At 38.5% G+C, this 20,117-nt stretch overlaps 1 protein-coding gene across 1 annotated transcript in view; it reads left to right on the top strand.

Annotated features, from left to right (window-relative positions):
• The first annotated feature begins 17,605 nt into the window (after positions 1-17,605).
• The window catches only part of ANO4 (anoctamin 4), a 158,990-nt gene continuing 156,478 nt past the window's right edge, over positions 17,606-20,117 (top strand). Inside the window, exon 1 of the mRNA XM_062492530.1 lies at positions 17,606-17,742. Within this exon, the coding sequence (XP_062348514.1) occupies positions 17,606-17,742 (137 nt within the window). The remainder of the gene's footprint in view (positions 17,743-20,117) is intronic.

The raw sequence follows: 20,117 nt of genomic DNA, 5'->3' as shown, positions 1-20,117 counted from the left end.
AACAGCGTCGCAGAACCAGCAGTACCCCTGGATACAGGGCACAGATTACCAGGAGATGCTCTATTGGGGCTGCTCTGATCATTTACCTGTGCTGGGTCCTTCCTCTCCGCTTCAGCACTAACTTCAGGTCATGTTTTACTTCCGTGACATTGAAGGATTAGTATATGGTCACCTGCAATTTGACTGAAGGTCTGACACAGCTCTAAAGCACCTGCTTCAAGAGTGAACTGGAAAGCCCTCATAAGTGTCTGGGGGCCTGTCTGCTCAGGGAAGGTGGTCCCTTGCTTTCTAGATGTCATCGTTCCCCTTATTCCTGTCAGGCTCTCAGTATGGCAGCCTCTCCATCCTATGTGACCTGATGTAACCTGCCTGTCTCCTTGCAGCTTAGAAAAGTCTTACCAACTCCTCTCTAGTCTACAGTCTGAAAAAGATCTGCATGATCCAGAGGTGAAGAATATATATGCATATAAAAGTTTGTTTACTTGCTTTGTTAAAGGCTTGTTGTTATTTCTGAATCTTCACCAACTTTTTATCTCACCGTCTTCTACCCTTGGTAGTTCAGTGCTTAAAAACTTCACAAAGGTAGTTTTCTTTGGGCTATCATAAAACTTGCTTTGATGTTATGAGTTTAATTTACTTCGTTAAGGAAATAGCTAGAAATAAACTGACTATTCTGTACCATTAAATTACAATCTGTTAAGTGTGCTTTAACCGCTTCATTTGTTATGATGCTTGTTTCTTGTTAGTACAGAGTATAGTTAATATGGAATTATGTAACAGTAGTATAACTAATTTTTTAAAGTTTTAAAATATTTAATCATTGAATATCTAATATTTTTCCATTTCTTGAAGAACAACTTTAAATCAAAACTTTCATTTCTTGGTTCATGCCTGTTTACAGCTTATACCTACAAGGTTGGGCTTCAGACAGCAATTGATTTCTTAGAGCCACCTTGAAGTTGCTTTAACAAAATCTGTTCTTTATGCTTTAAGTAATACTGCATGTCTGTAATTTTCTTACTTGATTTATGGAAAGTCTTGCTGTGAAGTCCTGAGTTGAAGACAAATGATATTGTAGATACTGGAACTGGTAATGGTGTTCTTGGTACGAGTTGTGCCCCTCAGCTACCTCTGTGTGGCATTGATTTTACTGTCTCTTTAGGGAGGAGGAGAGAAGGTGGGGAGAACATTTTCATTGTCTATTTGTGCCTAAATTGTAGAATTTTGAGGCATTTTGATGTGGATCTTTTAGTTAGGTTTTTTTGTTTTGTTTTGTTTTGTTTTGTTTTTTTTGTGGGTGTGTGAGCCACATGTAGATACATGGGTAACCACAATGAGGCTATTTCTCTTGCAGAGAATTTTCCTGGAAGTTTTGTATAAGAGAAACAATCCTTAAATAGCATCTTGCTACTGTTCCCTAGATAAATTCCTTTTAGATAAAGTCTCTAGAATGCAGACAGGGACATTACTGATTTTTCAGCCAAAAGATTGCTAAGAGATGTAGGTTTGAGGGGCTTTCTTGAGGCTTTGGGGGTTTCTCATGGACAGCTTTTCTGCCAGAGCTTTGGCTTTATTATTAAAAAGCTTGTTTGTTGTTTGTTTTTTTTCCTTTTTTTTTAAAGGTCTTAGAAGCTCTCTTGCCAGAATGAAAGATGCCTCAGTGAGCAGCAGCAGTTTCTCTCCATGCAGTCCTGTTAGTTCTATACTGCTTCCCACCTGCATTAGATTTAAACTTGCACTGCAGAAATGGAAGTCTCTCTAGATGATTATATTCTCTTTTCCTCTATCTCGATATTTTTAGTTCTTCAGAAATGGCTGTATGGATTTTTCTTTTTTTATTAATGGTAGTTTTGATTTTGCTTAGCTAACACCTTTTTCTTGAGGTCCATCATTCTTTTTATCTTCCTATCCATATGCATGTGTTGTTCAGAACCTCCCTTGTACAATTTCAAATGATGCAGCAGCAACATGAGCAAAAGCTTGTGGACCACACATTTTCTTTTATAAGAGATTGGTAAAATTTCTACTTGAATTGACATTGATAATTCCTGTTTGATGGGTAAGAGATTTGAAAAATGAAGTCATTTTTTTATAATTATGATGTTTTTTATCTGGAAGTCATTTAAGCACATTTTACGTTTTCCAAGGAAATGACATTTTGAAGAATGAAATCCTAACAATAAAATTATATTAATTTCATAACTGTAAGATAAAAATGATAAAATAGAAAAATATTTGCTTTATTGAGAGCCATGAATATTAATGCATGTTTAATTCAGTAGAAATTAAGTAATGTTTCTCTCATAACCAGAAAAAACAGTATATTAAGAATTGATTTTTTTACTCAAAACATGTTGGTCTGTTAGAGTTCTGACACAGAAAAGCAGATTTTTCCATGACAATATTGAAAGCAGAATTATTCAGTGAATATTTCTGTTCTGTATGTAAGAGGAAAACTGATACCATAACCTGAAATACTTAATTCCAGTATTTATCAAATAGTTTGTAATTACAACCCACCAATTATTTTAGAATAAGTAGAAAGATAAGTTCTTCTCTAGTACTTTAAAATAATTGTTTAAATTTCCTAATTGTGAAAAAAAAAACAAAACAGTCCTGAAAAATTGCAAAGGAACCATGTGACAGAGGAAAAGATCAGAAAATCTCTACATTTACCAATATGACAGCTAAGCAGGGATTTTTGCCAATTCTCAATAGATCAATGTAAAAATCTGATCACTGAAAGCACTTCAATTTAATGCATAATAAAAATAGAAAAATCAAAAATTTGAAGGACGTTCAAGTCGAGCAGTACCAAGTGCTGATTTTCTTTTGTCACTTTCAGCAAGAGAAAGTTAGCAGAAAGATAAAGTTGTTGCTCTCGTCATCTTCCTCAATACCAGGCACAGGAGCTGAGCTTGGGAACATTCACAGGTGTCAAGTAGGAATCTTTCTGCTAGCACTGCAGTCTGTTTTGAAACTTACTGCAGAGTTTAAATGTATTTTCTCCTGCAGCTTCTTTCTTTTCTTGTGTTCACTCCTATATTGGCTATATTTAAATTTTTGGTTATCTATATATGTTATTATCTGTGCATATCTTATATGTTATTATCTGTACACATCTACAGATGTTATTATCCGTATATATCTTATGTGCATTAAGTTGTAAATGGTAATTGCCCTCCTTTCTCTTCTATCCTTTTGATCTGCCTTCATCTGTGCCTACTCTCTCATGAGCAGTTCTCATGTATTTTGGACTAATTATGTTTATGAAAAGGGAGGAATAAATATCAGGCATGTTCTGTTGATAGTATGAAATCGGCTAATTAAAATCTAAATAAAATGTAAAAAAAATAATGGGCCTTCCAAAAACAAAACAAAACAAAAGAGAAAAAAAAAGCATATACAGAAAGGTAATATCTTCTGACTAATATGGGATGACATCCTAGTATTCTGCTGTTGTTGCTACTGGAATTTGTATGCTCTTGCACTATATTTACACTTTCAAACATTTTAGAACAGATTAGTTGTATTAATTTGGCATTTAGATTTTTAGTCTGCACTTCAAGATGTAGAAGCTGTGATTTACTATTATTTTAAAATGTTGCTGCTGTTGTTGTTAGGCCCCCTCTTTCCCTGGTAGGCTTATGTTGTTAGCTGGTGTGATCTGCAAGTACTTGGTACTGATCCAGTAGTATGGGTACCACTGCTGGCAATGAATGCTTTGATGTCTGTTTTCCCCATGCTCCCCCCTTACACTACATGGCCTTTTCATCTTCTGAAATGCAAATATCAGACGTATGATATTCATGATTACTTTGTGATACAGCAAAAATTCAGGAGTGACTGTTCTAAAAGTGCTTGGGAAACGTAAGCATCTAACTTTTTCTACTGGCAGAGCTTCGGCTTTAAGTAAACACAAATTTCCATGCTGTATTTAGGTTTCCTCCGGTATGGACTGCATTGCAAATAGGTCTGAATAATTTCTCCCCCATAGTGAAATGCAGTCATTTGTATCTTAGAATCAGGAGCATCCCTTGAAAATTACCATGCTTGGCAGCTTTAAATCTGACCGCATCCCTTTGCTGTGTGACTTTATTCAATGGTTTAAATACCACAGGAATATTTCTCTCCAGATCATGAATATCTTTATTGGAAATTAAGTAGAGGTCTGTCTTTTTTTATTTTTTATTCTTTTTTTTTTTTTTTGGTGTCAAACAATATGGTAGAAAAAAACCAAAACATGTAATCCAGTTGTCATCCTGGCAGGTGCAGGAAGAGGACCCACGGTCGTGTATTTTCTGTGGTTTTGGCGCTGTCCGGGGTCTGTGATGTCATGTCAAAACCAGCAGTGACTCTAACAAGGCCATTCACATCAACGGGACCACGCAGTAAAATCCCTCACAGACTCCCCTTCAAAAGGATACCTTTGGAGAAGAAGCAACGATTAACGTATGTTTTACATAGGGGAGGCAGCGGGTGATGAAATCACGGAGTAAAAGCCACCGATACTCAAACCTCCGAACTTTTCTGGCCTCTGCGGGTCTGCAGGGCTGTCGGAAGGAGCCCGTGAGAGCAGCAGCCCGGAGCATCCCGCGGCCGTGAGCGCAGGAGCGGGCACAGCGCCCGCAGAATTGGCTGCGCGGCAGAGGAGCCCCTGCCCCCGGGGGATGCCGCGCTGGCAGCGCTGCCTCGGGCAGCTCTCACACTCTGCCGCCCCGCAGCTCCTCCGATTGGGTGCTCCCAGCGACTGATTACACACGCTGATGCGGCTTCTGTGATCCTTTCCACTTGGAGGAGAAATCTCTTATCCCCACCCCCAAGCCCACCTCTAGGATGTAAGTAGTGGTGAGAAGAGGGAGATGAAAACAGTGCGCTGTGAGTGACTGGAAATCCAGCAGTCTGCTTTAGCTGCAGTGTTATGTAGGAGTCGTCTTCAGACTTCTTACCTTCGGTTTTTCGGCACAAACTGCTTGCAGGTTTTCGAAGGCTGTGAGAGGACTTACCCTTTGTGCGTTAGTGTTTTCTGTGTGTCATCCTATTACCTCTCTTTTACCTTGGACAGCTGTGTTCAGAGCTTCAGGTGGAAATCTTTCTATTGAAGAGAGATTAAAAGGATCCTTAATCTGATTCTCTTTGGATCTTTCTATTTTTATGGTAAGTGCCAGCATATATTGGCTGAGCGTAGCTTCTTTGCTGCAGTGCTCGTGCTCTCTCCCTCTCTCCCTCCCCCTTCCCCTTCCCCATCTGTTTTTCTCCCCCCGTAGTCTTCGATGAGCCTCGTGACCTTCACTTAATATCTCGTCATAATTTTCAGCATCTTCATAGCAGATACTGGCTAAGTAAAAAACAAGTTTTCTCTTTATTTTGTGCATTCCCTCCTCTGACCCAGAGCTCTGAAGTATTGACTGCAAGCTGAGTATTGCCTCTTTGTCCTTGAAACGGGAAGCTTGAGCGTTGCTCCCGATTGCCTGTGGCAGCAACGGGGTACGGTTCTGGGGAGCTGGAATAGAGATTGGGTAAAGGTGACTGACTCATTCCTCTAGGGCTGTACCCTTGCACTGAGGGCACAGATACCCCCTGCTTGAGCAGCCACCGAGAAAACTCGGAAGCCCTTGAGGGTTCAAGTGTGAGCATACATGTGGTTTGAGCTGGTATTTGCTGTCGTTGGCATGGGACAGAGGGGCTCTTGCAGCGTTTTCAATATAAGCCTATGCCATCAGGTGTTTTTAAGTTGGACCTTTTGCATCTTACAAGTGCAGACTAGCTGGGACAAGAAGTTACAGAATAGGCAACCTAATAACCCTCATCCCCGTCTAGTCCTTACAGTTGCAAATTATTAGATTTTTGAAATGCTTTTACATTCTGCAGTAGAAAAGAAGTGCTTTTAAATGTCTGAAAATCTGTTCTGGCTTAATTTGTGCTCTAAGCTATTTTAAAAGCTCTGATTTTATAAATAGGAAAGGTTGTTATTTAGACCACAGTAGACAGTGCCCTTAGTTTTGTTTGGTTTGTTTGTTTGGTTTTTTCTAGTTTGTTGCATGAGATTTAAAGCAAAGGATGCAGTTTCTGGTAGATAGATATTTTAATTTACTTTTGTTATGAGAGAACTACAAAAGTATTTCTTTTAACTTCAATGTGTTTCATGCTGGGATTCATTATGTGGATTGACTATGCATAGCCCTTACTGACTGCAGGAATAATAAAGATGCTGCTACATCTTCAAAGGTCCACTGAAGGCATAGATATAACCCTGGCTCAAACTTGTCACAGGGTGGTCTGACTTCAAGCAGAGCAAAGAGGAGATGTGTTCTTATACCTTTGTTTTACTCGGGTAGGATAAGGATAAAGCTTTTAATCTGTCTGTGCATTGTCTCTTCTGGGTTTAACAAGAGACATGCTGGTGTATGGGATTTTTTTTCTTTGTTTAATGTAGCTTACATTGTGACTTAATAAAACCATTTTATTCCTGATTTATCCTGTAATTCAGAGAGTTTTGCTTCGCATGAGCTGATTAGTTGAACAGAGTTTGTGTACCTCTTTTTCCCTCCCTAACGAGTAGAAACTTTAGAACAGCACTGTTATTTTCAATACCCCTAATTTCTTTTCTGTACTTGGATGTATTGTCCCGTTGTATTGACAGGCATGTATGTGTGTGATGGGAGAGGGGGAAGCCCAGGTTAGACAAGAAGCACTGGAGGGAGGAGGAGGAGGAGGCTTAGCCAGGTGTGTGGTAGAGGACTCCATGGTGCAGTGAGGTACCTGCTGCACTGCCCTCAGAGCAAGCAGTAATGGCCAGCAGGTAGCCCAGATCTCAGTGGTACGAGTCACCTCCCCCATCACATCTTGTGTTTTGGCATCACGTAGGCACCACAGGTGCAGCTGATCCTAAGCCTGGTTTCCCTTCTCATTGATGCAGTGAGGGCACACTGCAAACCTCCTTCTCTGGTAGGGACCAGGCCAGTTTGGGCAATTTTGAAGCTCAAAGAACTGCCTAAAAACATTTACCTCTAGAGCAGCCTTCCCCACGGTCTACTGGAGAAAGGCTTTGGCACTATGACTGGTCCATGTGTTACTGAACTCTTTTCTATCAGTTGTGAAGGTGCCTGAGTTTGTTTTCTTCCAGTTTCAGAGAGTGCTGATGCAATGACAGCAGCAAAGAAACTTTTTGCTGTGGAAGATACCAGGGCTCCTGGTAACAGACACAGAGAAGCAATCCTGAGACCCTGCACAACCTGGAGGTTGTGGTATTGCCTTGGAGGAATTAGGCTTAGGCTTTCCTTGATTAAATGAAAATAAAAAAAGTAATTGGGTGCATGCATTTGAACTTGGAGATTTTACTATTTTTTTCCATATAAAATTATTGCAAACTTAAAAAGCAAGAGGTTTTGCAAAATATGTGCACCCCTTAAAATATCCTGAAAACCTCACAGTTAATTACAGAACTGCATACTATTATTTTAGAAAATATTATTGTAAAATGAGATATTCTTATGCCCTAAAATAATCTACCGAATGATTAATCAGAAGTGTGGTTGCCACTCAAAAATTACTAATATTTAATAAAATTATCTTGTAAAAGCTAATTCTTAACATAAGTGCATAATCATATATTTTATCATATCATGTCTTTTCCAATAAAAGTTAAAAAGCCAAAGTGCACAATGTGATTTTTAATAACCTTGAGGCAAAAGGAAGAGAGGAAAATGATCCTGAAGTATTTTCTCCAGTTTAAATTACATGAGCTTGCAATGGGATGTTGGCATTTGGAACCTAACATCTGTGGACTGCAACAGAGAAATCTATGCATCTAAAATCCTTGCCAGCACATCTTGTTGCAGGCTAAAGGCTTAAAAAATAAAGATGCAATACCCCATAACAGTCTTGAGAAGTACAGAGAAGAGTGAAATTCCCCAAAATACAGAAAATTCAAGTAGGTAGATGTGCTGTTCATTTCTTGGGAATTGTATAAAAGCTCTAATAGGGAATATATGATTAGTACTTCCTTGTTTCACAGCATGGTGTCATGTTAATTCCTTTGCATGGTGGCTGAAGACTGCATAGAAAACAACTGCAGGGAAAGAAAAAAAAAAAAAAGCTCTGTTCCTTAGCCAGCCAAAATCACCCAATGGTCTGATGAAGTCATTGCATTTTTTTTCATGTGTATGATCAATATGCATTCTTCAATCCACTTGTCTATAGAAACAAGTTCTTTAAAGCTTTTTACTCCACAAATATTCCAGAATACACATTTATGTTGGGAATATAAATGGGTTTTTACAGAAAGCTCATTCATCCATAGTGCTTCAGTAATTTTATGCTTTCCATCTGCTCATATACTTTCTGACAAAACCTATGCAGACAGCTATTGATTATCACTAGCTGAGGAAGTCAGGCAGTGAATTAGCCATGCTCCAACTTCTCTCTCTGCCCCAGACTGGAAAGTAATACTGAGATATGCATGTTGCAGAGCTGAAGTCATCAGTATGAGGCAGCATTCTGGCTAGGGATTTTTTTCATGCTGTATCAGTTGTGCTTTTACCTGTCTCTTTCTTCACCCATCCTGACCCCCTAATAAGCCCACATGAATATTCAAAAGCTGATTGCACCTTCTAGTCTTTCTCCCTTATTCATAGTGCTAACTTTTAAGGTGTTCCTGGAAATATTTTCCCATTTAGTCGGCAGATTTTGTCCAGGATTATTTCAAGGACTTTGTAACTCTAATGTTGCAGATATTACAAACCTGCCTCTGTATGTTTTGCAGCTTTAACAGGCGAACTCTCTACTTTGCAGTTGCTACTTCTACAGCTCACGGATGTCTGGAAATCCTCTGTGTGAACACTGTGCTGCATAATCTCTCAGAAGTTTAGTGCTTTGGGGAAGAGCTAGGCAGGGTGTGTGTGTGTGCTACGTGCTTTCTCTGTGTCTGTGGGCAAGGATTAGCTTTCAGGCATTGTTATGTGTGTCCTGCATCTCCTGTGCATATCCTGCCTTCTGAATAAATGCTTGCTTGCATCCTGTGCCTGTCATATCTCAGGAGGGGATTGCATTTTCTGCTTTTGTACAAGTGCATAGTGCTTTGTGTAGATCTGTCTGATTCTTCGTGAAAACCGTGGTCTTCCCCTTCATGTTGTGCAGGTTTGTTCTTATGTAACTTCTGCATGGGAAACACTGGACAATAAACCGAGAGGTGTTCTGAGTGTTACAGAACTTTCTCCTGCATAGCAAAAGTCACGGTTGTGTTATTCCAGACTCAATGTGGTAACAGTGGAGCAGCACTAGGCCTGTTTGACTTGACCAACATTACGTGTTCACATTCTGGTAATGGGATATTGGTTTAGAATTGAGAACTTCTCTAACAGTTTTGTTAGGAATTATGGGTTAATTCTTCAGTATTCAGTAGAAGGAATCTTGGCACAGGGGCAGGCAATGCAAGTGTTTTAATCTTTGCGAATAACACTCTGAGCAGGATGAATATCACTATAGCTGCCATTAGATCGCCAAATTAGGGAGCTGATGTGCAGCTCTCTGCACATGCATGGGTTTTACTCTAGGAAAGCATAAATCTGAGTGAATGTTTTCAGAAAAGCCTCATATTTCTAAGACCTGTATGTAGTTGCTAATAATGCTGCAAGACCAGTTCCTCAGGAAGAGTTACAGCTGTCTCACCTTCAAACGGGCCTCCAAATTCAGCTCTGAGAGAAGACAGGTCCCACCAAATGGTGAACTTTGAACATAAATCCAGAGATTTCCAGACTCAGCATTTGCAATCTGGTCGTCCAAAGGGAGGCTTGCTATCCAAGAAGTCTGGACAACTTCGTCCCACAAAAGCCCGTACTACCATAGATAAATATTTTTTAAAAGATAAACAAATTAAATCTTCTGAATGCATTTTCTGGACATAAGTGAGTTCTAAGATTCTAGGATTATGTTGGTATTGATGATGATCATAGGAGATGAGATTCTTGTGCTCTCTACAAAGGTAGAATACCAAAAAGTTTGCACTTCCAGAGGGTGTTTGGAAATATGTCTAGAAGAGTTGTCCTAACCTTCTTTAGAAAATGCTTGCTGTTCAGTATGAAGCTAGGACAAATAAGCTTCTGTATAATTTATCTATAGGGTTTATGTCACTAGTGCTGAGAGATTTTAAAAAGAGATCCTCCATCTCAACAGCTTTTCTACCTTCATCCATTTGGTCTTGTTGCATACCCCTGCAGTACTGACATTAATTTCTTATTTTATATAGTTCTTAAGGCCTTCAATTATAGAAATTTTTTCTGCCTCCCTTCACTTTTGGATGGGGAAGTTAATTAACAAAATCACTTGAGAAGAGAAAGACAGAATCTCCTCTGAAAGTTTGCTGTATGGAGAAGCTAGTGATTAGCTGGCTTGGTGATTAGCTGCTTTGGATCAGCAGGAGATATATTCCCATTTCAGATCATTTTCTTTGAAGAAACTGGTTTTCATTAAAATTAAGCATGATAATTAATACATGATGCATTAAACCACCAGAGACTTTTTCTAAATGGGCTTGATACTTCTTGGGAAGCCACTCCCTGTAAAATGCCAATTAAAATCCAGAGCTTTGTGAAGTCCATTGGTATTTGTCCATGGATCCTGGCAGACCTGCAGCCTCTCTACATGTTCATATATCCCCTATTCATCTATCTAGTCAATTATTTTCTTGTTTGTGCTCTGTGTCACTCTCCACCGATTTCCATTGGTATGTACTTTTTTGCCTTTTTACATATTGATTTGCCTTCACATTTTTCTTGGTTTTGGTTTTCTTTTGTATTTGGGGGGTGGGGGCAGGGTGTACAACTGTACTAGTAGCCATCCTATGCTGAGTTTCATCTAGGCAGATTACTGCTTTAATTCAGTGCCTTGGGAAAAACAAATGTTGCTCTTTCTAAAGGCTGTTTTCCAAGAGTTTGGTCTGCAGTCCCAATATATTGTGAAGCATGCATAGGAAAATGGAGAACAAGGGGCAACAACAAATAAGTGTTGCAGGACAAAAGGGCTGGAACTTAAGAGTCAAGTAAAATGTCAGCCTTGTTAACATGAATGCTCTTTTCCTTAATCTAGCAGGAAAATAATATATTTTGTAGCTGTGGAATCTGAGATCGAAGAGCCATAGCAAAGAGGAATCAAGCAGGTGATACTGGTCTGAGTTATTTCAACCTCTGCAGTTTCATGCAGGCAATGCTGCTTTGGTTTATGTTTAGTGTTTTTGAGGCTATTGCTATAAAAGTTCTTTATTTTCGATGAGGGGGACAAAATTAATTAAGTTGAATGCTGCTCTACCCTCAGGAGAAGGAAAAGTATTACCTCCTCTAATTTCTTGTCCCTTGTTCCCAGAGAAACATCGGCAGCATTTGACTTTCCAGCCTATGTCATTTAAATAAATTCTTCCAGACTGGTGAAAATTCCTGATCTCCTTTAAATTAAATGTAGGGTAGTCAAGTTTCTACTCACAGACTTATTTTTGTTTTGAATGATGCTGAGCGTTGCTAATAGTTGTTCTATTATCTGCCTCTTTATGATAACCACCAGATGAGCCTAAACATAAGAACTTCTCTTCTAACTGGTCACACTGAAATTGCTGTTGAGCCATAGACAGAATTTCCCTATTTTCCTTTATAATGTAGGATTTGTGATTTGAATTTCAGAAATGTCTTGGTAAAAGATTGAATAACCTTCTACTTGAGCATGCTTCATGAAGTTTACTTAGCTCATATTTCCAAAAAATAGCATACTCCGGAGTATTCAGATTAATGTATTCTGGCACAATTCTGATGAAACGTACAAGGTTCCATCAGTACTCAGTGTCCCGTGATGAAGTTGTTACTGCAGCCTCTCATTGCACTGTTGCCACCTGGAACAGCTCTGCAAAAAATGTATGCATTCTTATGTGAGAAAAATACTACTTTATTTTGCTTTTTTACTGAAATGCTAACATGAGTCGACTGTTTTGTGATTATATATTATGTTTATATACCACAACTTTTGTGACAAAATTTAGGTCTAAATTATCCAGCTGCTTCCTGTAAAGCTCAGTCACATCAGCATTCAGATGAACTCTCTTTCTGCAGTTTTAATTCTGCCTCTTATACTTCAGCTTCTATGTCTGATCTTGTTTCTTACAATTCTGTATTTTGTGCTTCTGCTTCCTGCTGGACCTCCTGTCCTTTGGCTCTCTTCCAAGCTCTGCTCCACTCTCCCTCCAGCATTTCTCCTCCTACTCCTGTTCTTTACCTGCTCCTCAAGACTGTCTGGGTATCCCACTTGCATACTGGTGTTTCTTTTTTTGCTTGAAGTTTTGAGCCGTAATGAAAATATGAACGCAGCCCATGGAGTTGTGGTACTTCAGCAGTGCTTGCTGTGCATGTCACCATTCTTTGCAACAGCAAGCAGAACTTTCTCTGGATGGTTTGTGAATGCAATGGGTGTTAAAGGTGACATTACAATGCAGAAGTGGGGGCTCAGATTTCAACATGATTAAGCCATTTCCTTACCTTAAGATACACTGCTCGAATTGAAATTTAAAATATGTTGCAGTGAGGAGAGCTAATAGGTCTGTGCTTGTCCTGATTCTCCTTGTGTAAGATTGGTTGCTAAAGGGTTTCACTTCTGCTTGTAAGTTGAGAAGGGAGCTAAGTTCAGGACATGTACTTTCAGTTCTAAGAGGGACAAGGAGGAAAGAAGAAATATGGATGTGGCACATGTCCACTGGTGTTTTTATTTTGTTTTTGGGGTTTTTTTTGTTTGTTTGTTTATGTTTTGTTTTGGGAGTTTTGTTTGTTTGGGTTTTGTTGGGTTTTTTTTTGGGGGGGGGGGTTGGTTTTGGTTTGTTTTGTTTGGGGTTTTTTGACATTTTGCTTCAGGATCAGGTTGTGATGGAAGAAACTCTGCATCTGAGAATTTCTGTGGGATTTCAGCTATCATGTGATAGCGTGGCAATTACTGCACATGAGCTTGTTCATTGTCAAAGATTTAAGTGTCTCACTCAAGATAACACAGAAATGTCTTGGTTCAACCCAGGACTCTTGAAAGCTGTGCCAGTACCCTACCCATGCCAGGCTAGCCTGTTTTCCAAGAGTGACAATATAGGGAAAGTGAAAATTTTAATACTAAGAAATAATTCTAAATAAGCTACATTCAAATACACATGGTAAAGTAAATATTTTGATCTTCTAGTTTCTAAAACAATAAAGGATCTCAGAGAATTTTTTCTTTACATATAAGTTTTTTTAAAGACAAAATCACATTGTCACAAAATGTGGAGAAATATTTAGGATATTTTCTCAGTAACTTTGATAACATTGCAGCTTGTCACTGCCTGTCTAAAAATTCCAGTTGTTTGTTTCCAGGGCATCCCATGACTCCTGGCTAGTTTTTGATGTGCTCTGATTGCAGTGCACTCCAGGCTAAGTAACTTGCAATTGATGTGTTTCTCTTTCACTGTTGTCAAACGTATGTCATCTTTGCTGAATGGAGTCCAGGGGAAAATGTGTTCTGAGGCCATGCTGTCAGTGTTTACATCTTCTGAACTGCATTTTTAGAAACATCTGTAAGCCTGTCAATCAGTCTTAAACCTTGGTGTGGCTTTGTGAGTAATTCATTGCACTCTTGGATAGTTTTATTAGTGTTAGTTTTATTTTTCTGAATACTGTGGGAGGAGGCAGCTTTGACCATTTAAGAATTGTTAAATGCTGGAATTTTGGTTTGCTATATTTATGTGATATCCTGGTGACTTTAGTCATATGTTCACATGCAGCGTTTTCTTTGAGTTATCTTTGTTACTTTTTATTTTCCTAGTGAAATATTCCATTCTGTCTATGATCCAAACCAGGCTCTGAACAAAAACTAAAACAAATATTTCCTGATATTTGTATTTTTATTGCGATCACCACAACTTGTGCTAATGTCTGGATGGCAATGATGATGTAAGAAGATATTATTTCCATTCTTGGTGTCAACTGTTCTTATTACTTCATAAATAAAGAGCTGAGGTTTTTGATGTAAAAGGGAAAAATGCCTGTTAGCTTAGGGTCCTGAACGTGAAACATCAAGGGGATGCTCTTTTTTAATGTCTTTATCACATTATAGCATTTTATACAATCAAAATAAGGTTTCAGTGGACGCTGACTGTAGCTACAAGTACCATAACTTTGGTGTTGTCTGCTGGGTGCTTGGACAGTGACATACCCCCTCTGAAGTCACTTCCTCAGCAGCACAGACAGCTGAGGAGTTGAGTATGCAGTTGAGTACCTCACATTAAAACCCAAATTGTTTGACCCTGTGACCAACCTTGGTCTTCATGCAGTTTCCATGTGTGTTTCTGTATAGCTTTTTGTGTGCACAGAGATGGGCAGAGGCCAGGTGGAGCTGATGCTTATCACAGAAATGTCCATCCTAAGTGCACACCGGGGATAACAATTTCTGTGTGGTCTGAAATTTAAACCCAAATCATGTTGCATAAGCACAGAAATGCTGAGTGTATTTCACAGATGCAGCCTTAATCCTGGCACTCCTAAGGCACTTGATACTGCAAACTCAACAGCCTGATATAGTTGTATTATGTGTCAACACCTACATATTTTAAAAGACTTCATAAAATCCAGAATTTTCATCCTCTGATATTGAGAAAAATGTTGGCTGTATATGTAAGCTATTTGAGAACTTCAGTTTTCTTCTTCCTTGTCTTGAGCATAGTGAGGGGTCAGCTTGGTGGCTGTGGTTGACATTCCAGGGCTGGTAGAACTGTCAGAAGAGGGAAGTACATATTTGCTACAAAGCTCCCTATTGATGGCATTTTAATAGAACTAAATGTCCTCTACTGCCACAGACCTTTTTATCCTGACATTAGGATAATTCTTCCTCCTTCATGATGTGGCTGCTAGCCATGAGATCCTGGGAGAGGTGATCTTTACTCTTCTACCATTACAGTGATGCCCTTGAGCTGTAAGAGGGGAAAAATACACCACACCTATTGCTGACAGAAAAAAAAAAAAAATTACAGCCTATAACTTCAGGTAATCTTACATTTTTTACAGTAATATCTGTCTCTCAGAGATAGATAGATAGTAGATAGATAGATAGATAGATAGATAAATAGATAGATAGCCACAGAATCAATTAGGTTGGAGAAGACTTTTGAGATCAAGTCCAACCTGTGACCTATCACCACCTTGTCAACCAGACCATGGGACTGAGTATGTCTACCTCCAGTTTTTCTTAAACACCTCCCACCAGCAACAGTGACTCCACTACCTCCATGGACAGTCCATTACAATGCCCAATTACTCTTTCTGTGAAGAACTTCTTCATAATGTCCATCCTAAACCTAATGTTCTCCCTCTGAATTTCCAACAAAGTTGCTTTTAAATTTGCTAGAGCAGATTTCCCAAGCCAGAAATGGCATTTTAAATCTTGAGGCATCTGTGTTTATATGTGCATGGTTAGTAATTTTATAGCGTATTCACTGATGTGGTTAATACTTTAAAGCTGCTTTTTAAAATGAAAAAATGATGTTGATTAGCTATTATGTGAGCACAAATTCTATCTTTACAGTTTCAGTGTTATAAGTAAATCCAGTTAAATTGTGGAAGTGTTTTCATTCCTTCTCATTAACACAGTTTTAGCAAAGGACTTTACACAAGTAGTAAAATTGCAATTGATCAAGTCACCAAAAAAAAAAAAAAAATCTTCTGACCTGTTTTAAGTACTGTGAGTAAAGCAGCGAGCCAAGGTTATGGGAATACAGATTTTGAATCAGCAATTGCCTGCTAAATGCTGCTGGAATGTTGTTGGCAGGAAGATGTCACAGCATGGCATCCTACAATGCCTGTGGCTTGGTGGTGATTTGTCACCTGCATTTTGCTGTCCTAGGGCAAGAACAAGAATTCTATTTCATGCATAATCCCAGGAAAGGGCCTGAAGCTGTCTTTCTGTTGGGGTTCAGTATATACCATACTCTGGCTTCAGCTGAAGGAAAATCATGAGCTAATTTTTCATGCTTTAAAATAATTTCTTTTAATTGCTTTAGGGATTGAGATGTATCGGGGGAATATCATGGGCTGAATATACTCTGAAGCCAAAACCAGAGAGCTGCAGAACACGGGAAACAGTTCTGCAAACTAAGGATGTTCTTCCAATCATTGTTTATCACTTAGAAGTGTAACTTGAATGCATAATTTAAATGTTTTTACATGCAATCGCACTAACAATTGTATGCTAAAAATACGAATGCTCAGGAGGTGGGGGGAGCCATTTGCATAAACACAAACATGCAGAGCAAGATGGTAGTTTTAGTTACTCTACATAGCAGTTTTAAGGCACTAAGCACCTAATTCTGTGTCGAGGAAATGAGAGACTTATTGATTTCCTCTAAAGAATATACATAAAATGCTCATTTTCCCACACAGACCATTTCCTTTCAGCATAAGCAGGCATTTATTAGTTGATTTAGGACAAGCCAGGCTTGCAACTTTCAATAACTAAGCCAAGGGTCACCTTTGTGTTGAATTTCCTGCTTTGTGAAAGTCTTAAGAAATTTTTCTTTAGTCTTCTTATGAAAAGCCTGACACACCACTAATATTATACCCCGTTAACTGCCAGATGCTGAGCACTTTGATGCAGCATTAATCCTCTGAGCCTAGTGTTGCCATTTTGCTGAGCAAGCTCAGACTGCAAGTGCAATAAAATAATTCAGAGACAGGTGCTTTCAAGAAAAGGAGTAACGCAACACGCACTGCAGATTTTCTGTGTGTCAGGAGGAATTTATACAATTAGAAATTTTTGAAAAAGTGAGAGAGAATGCAAAAGTATTGTCTGGCTGAGGCAGAACCTGTAGTCAACAGCATCCCAGTAGCTGAAATTTGCAGCATACAGTGATACCTGTCTGGTTGATTTGGGAATAAATTAATTATAGAACAAATAAATTAACAACAACAACAAAAAGTTTAAAATTCAAACCTACCTTGGTGCAATATTTTTTATTGTAGTCACATCTTACTTAATAGATGGGTATCAGTTTTTATAAAGCACAGCATATTATTTTGAAAGTTTTAGTAAATGATCCATACAATTACCACTAACAGGGAATGAATGAGAGTAAATGAGCTTTGTCTCATTCCTGCTTGGCACATTAAAAGCACACCCTAGTTTCATTATTTTCCTTAGTTTGTCTCTATCATACAAAGATGGAAAGCATTCGAGACAGAAGATTTTTGGGTTTTTTTAAAAACATGTGATATCTAGCGCCTGAGATTGCACGATCTTGAACCCTGCTGGAAACCTAATAATTTTTGTGCCTTGAACAGATTTCTAAGATCCTAACATTCGTTAGTCTGTTTTGGGTAATGTCAAAGTCCTGACAGGGAAATCTCCATTCCCATAAAGTAGTGAGGTCAACACAGCAGCTGGTGCAGTGGGGACAAGGATTGAGCAACCCTGTGTCTGGTTTGGACAATGAATGGTTGTCGAGTAGAAATTCTTTGTGAAGCTGAGACATGAGATATCTCCTCATTTCTATGCAATTTTTTGACTAATTCTAATTTCTGCTGTTTGAAGAGGAATGATGCTGCTAATGCAGCAGAAGTGAATGGCAGTAACAAGTGGAAGTGTGAACAATGAGGAGTGGCAGGGTCAAGAGTTTTCTCAGCACAGTCTGCAGTTTGTGAGAAGCATGGATGTAGAGAACTTGAATCTAGATATTGCTGTGGGCATTCAGGAAGTCAGGTACCTGGGAAACAAGCAGAGTTTTGGTTTTTTTTAAATTTCTCTTGCCTGCAGCAGAAAGGTCATGTAGTGATGTTAATTAGCAGTTATTCATGGTGATGATTTAGTCTTGCTCCATAGATCATGCAGCCTCCCGGACAATCTAGGAGTCCAGAGGCAGGACACCTCCTGGTCCATACAAGGATAGTCTGCATGGAGCAGTCACCTGCAGTAGGAACAGTGTATAAGGCCATAAAAATCAGTGCTGTGTCATTTTGTGTTTAAGTAGACTTTTATAATCCTCAGGGTAGAAAACTAAATAAAAAGGTGAGAGGGGAGGGTACTTTTTTTTCCCCCCTTCTCTTCCTTTATGAAAAAATGTATTTTGTTTTAAAAGGAAATTGAAGGTAAAGAATAATGAACTAGGGCAGGAAGTATATTTTAGATATAGCATTTGCACAGAAAAATTGTGGAATGTGTGAATGAGGATAGGATATAATGTAATGAAAATTGCATTGTTCACTGCTTTAAAGCTCTAACTTTTTCTTGATGTACATTTTACTCTTCAGAGCCATACTTAAGTCAGCACAAAAAAAATAGGTAATTAGTCAAATAAATGGTCTAAATCTTCATGTTATAATCACAGAAGACCCATGGATTTTATGGCCTCTAAATTCTACATTGAATCTGAAGGCTAAATTGCTAGTAATTAACAATTCCTTGCTTAAAGTCTATAAAATGATCAACTAAGAAAAGAAAAAATATTGCTTTTCTGCTTTAATAGTATTATTTCAAGATCATTGGATAGAAATAGCCCTGAATTAATCAACAGCTTAATTTGATGTTTCATTTTTATTGTGAGGCATTCCCTTGCAGACAGAAAGAGTGCCTTTGTTCTAGCTCAGAGAATCACTGGATTTGTGTTCTGGTCATTGGAGATAAAGACCCTGATGATTTTGTTCTCTCACTGGTGACCTTATTGATGTTGTCCTCTGTGCTGTGGTGTGCACCCTATGCTATGATATTTGATGGAGGAAAGCAGTTATCCTGTTTTCTCTGGATTAAAACCTACATGCTTCCAGATTCCTAGAGAAAACGAACCTTAAAAGTTTTCAGGCAATCCTAGCCCTGGGCACTTTCCCAACCAGAAGGGACAAAATATCAGTGAATTTCAGTGGGCTTAAGTCAACATGCTTCTACTGCAGAAACCTTAAGTGTGAGAGTTTATGTTCAGAGATGCTCTGATTTAACCCACAGTCACTCTTTTTTCAGTTTCCAGAGATGAGCATGGAACAATGCTTAATTCAGGGTTGAAATGCAGAGTGTTTCTTGCTGTGGTTGTGTCTGTGAGAATGTAACAGTGGGATCTCTGGGGTGCCTTTGTGATGAAATTGGAAGGGAAAAAAATACGATTCTGCCACAGAATGAAACTGAGAAGAAAGATTTCCATCTCTAGACCTATTGATGCTGACCATGCTTAGCTGGGACCATCCTAACATTTGCTGACAGCTCACAGGGCTTACCTTAGCATGGGCAAAAAAACCCACTCAAACTAAGCAGGCTCAGTGCAGATCTGCAGTAAAGCTGTACAAAAGTTGCAGTTCAATCTGCAAAGAATTAATTTGAACATAATTTAAGTGCTATCACAAGGATGTGAAGCTCGTTTTAAATTCTTTTGCCCCATAGTAACTTTTCAACCTTGTCCTAAACAAGGTTTGAATTGCCTCTCTTAGTTAATTTTATGCTGGTGTGAAAATAAATACAAAGGCCAAACCTGGCACTAAAAAGTTGTAATAAAGCTAGTAAATAAAAACCATTTTCTTCCTATAAACATCTTAAAGTATCTGGACAGAGCTTGCACATTTTTATATCTCCCTTAGGCAGTGAATTAACTAAAATAAGGAGAAAAGTAAAAGACAATTATGGATTTTTTTTAAAATACTGCAGTTCCCACACTGTGACCTTCTCACAATCATAACAAGATGGTATAAGAAACATAAAATATGAATGCTAGCTTCAAGATGAAGGATTTTACATATTTTTAAGTGAGTGTTCTTGAAAATCTAGATTGAATTGTAGTTCTCTACCTTTTTACAGAGAAAAAAAATTGTAGATCTCTACCTTTTTCTGATAGTAACTGCCTTTTTTCAGACTTTTTTCTGATTTTACAAAATAATTTGGAACAATAATTTTAAAAGAAAATTTTCATGTATATGATCCTGGTTTGCAACTTTTCAAAGAAAGAGAAAGCAAAATATTGAGATTTAGGCAAGGAATAGAAGTAGTGGTGAAAGACTTTTTGAACTGCATAATGCAGTTTCATGTGGGACATATATGGATCTATAGGATTTTAGAGGGAAGTCCTATACCCCCTAGGATGGGGTATATGGAACAAT

The sequence above is a fragment of the Cinclus cinclus genome, chromosome 4 (assembly GCF_963662255.1).
Source record: "Cinclus cinclus chromosome 4, bCinCin1.1, whole genome shotgun sequence".
NCBI classification, from domain to species: domain Eukaryota; kingdom Metazoa; phylum Chordata; class Aves; order Passeriformes; family Cinclidae; genus Cinclus; species Cinclus cinclus.
The sequence above is the reverse complement of the archived record's forward strand: the minus strand, read 5'-3'. Positions and strand labels throughout refer to the sequence as shown.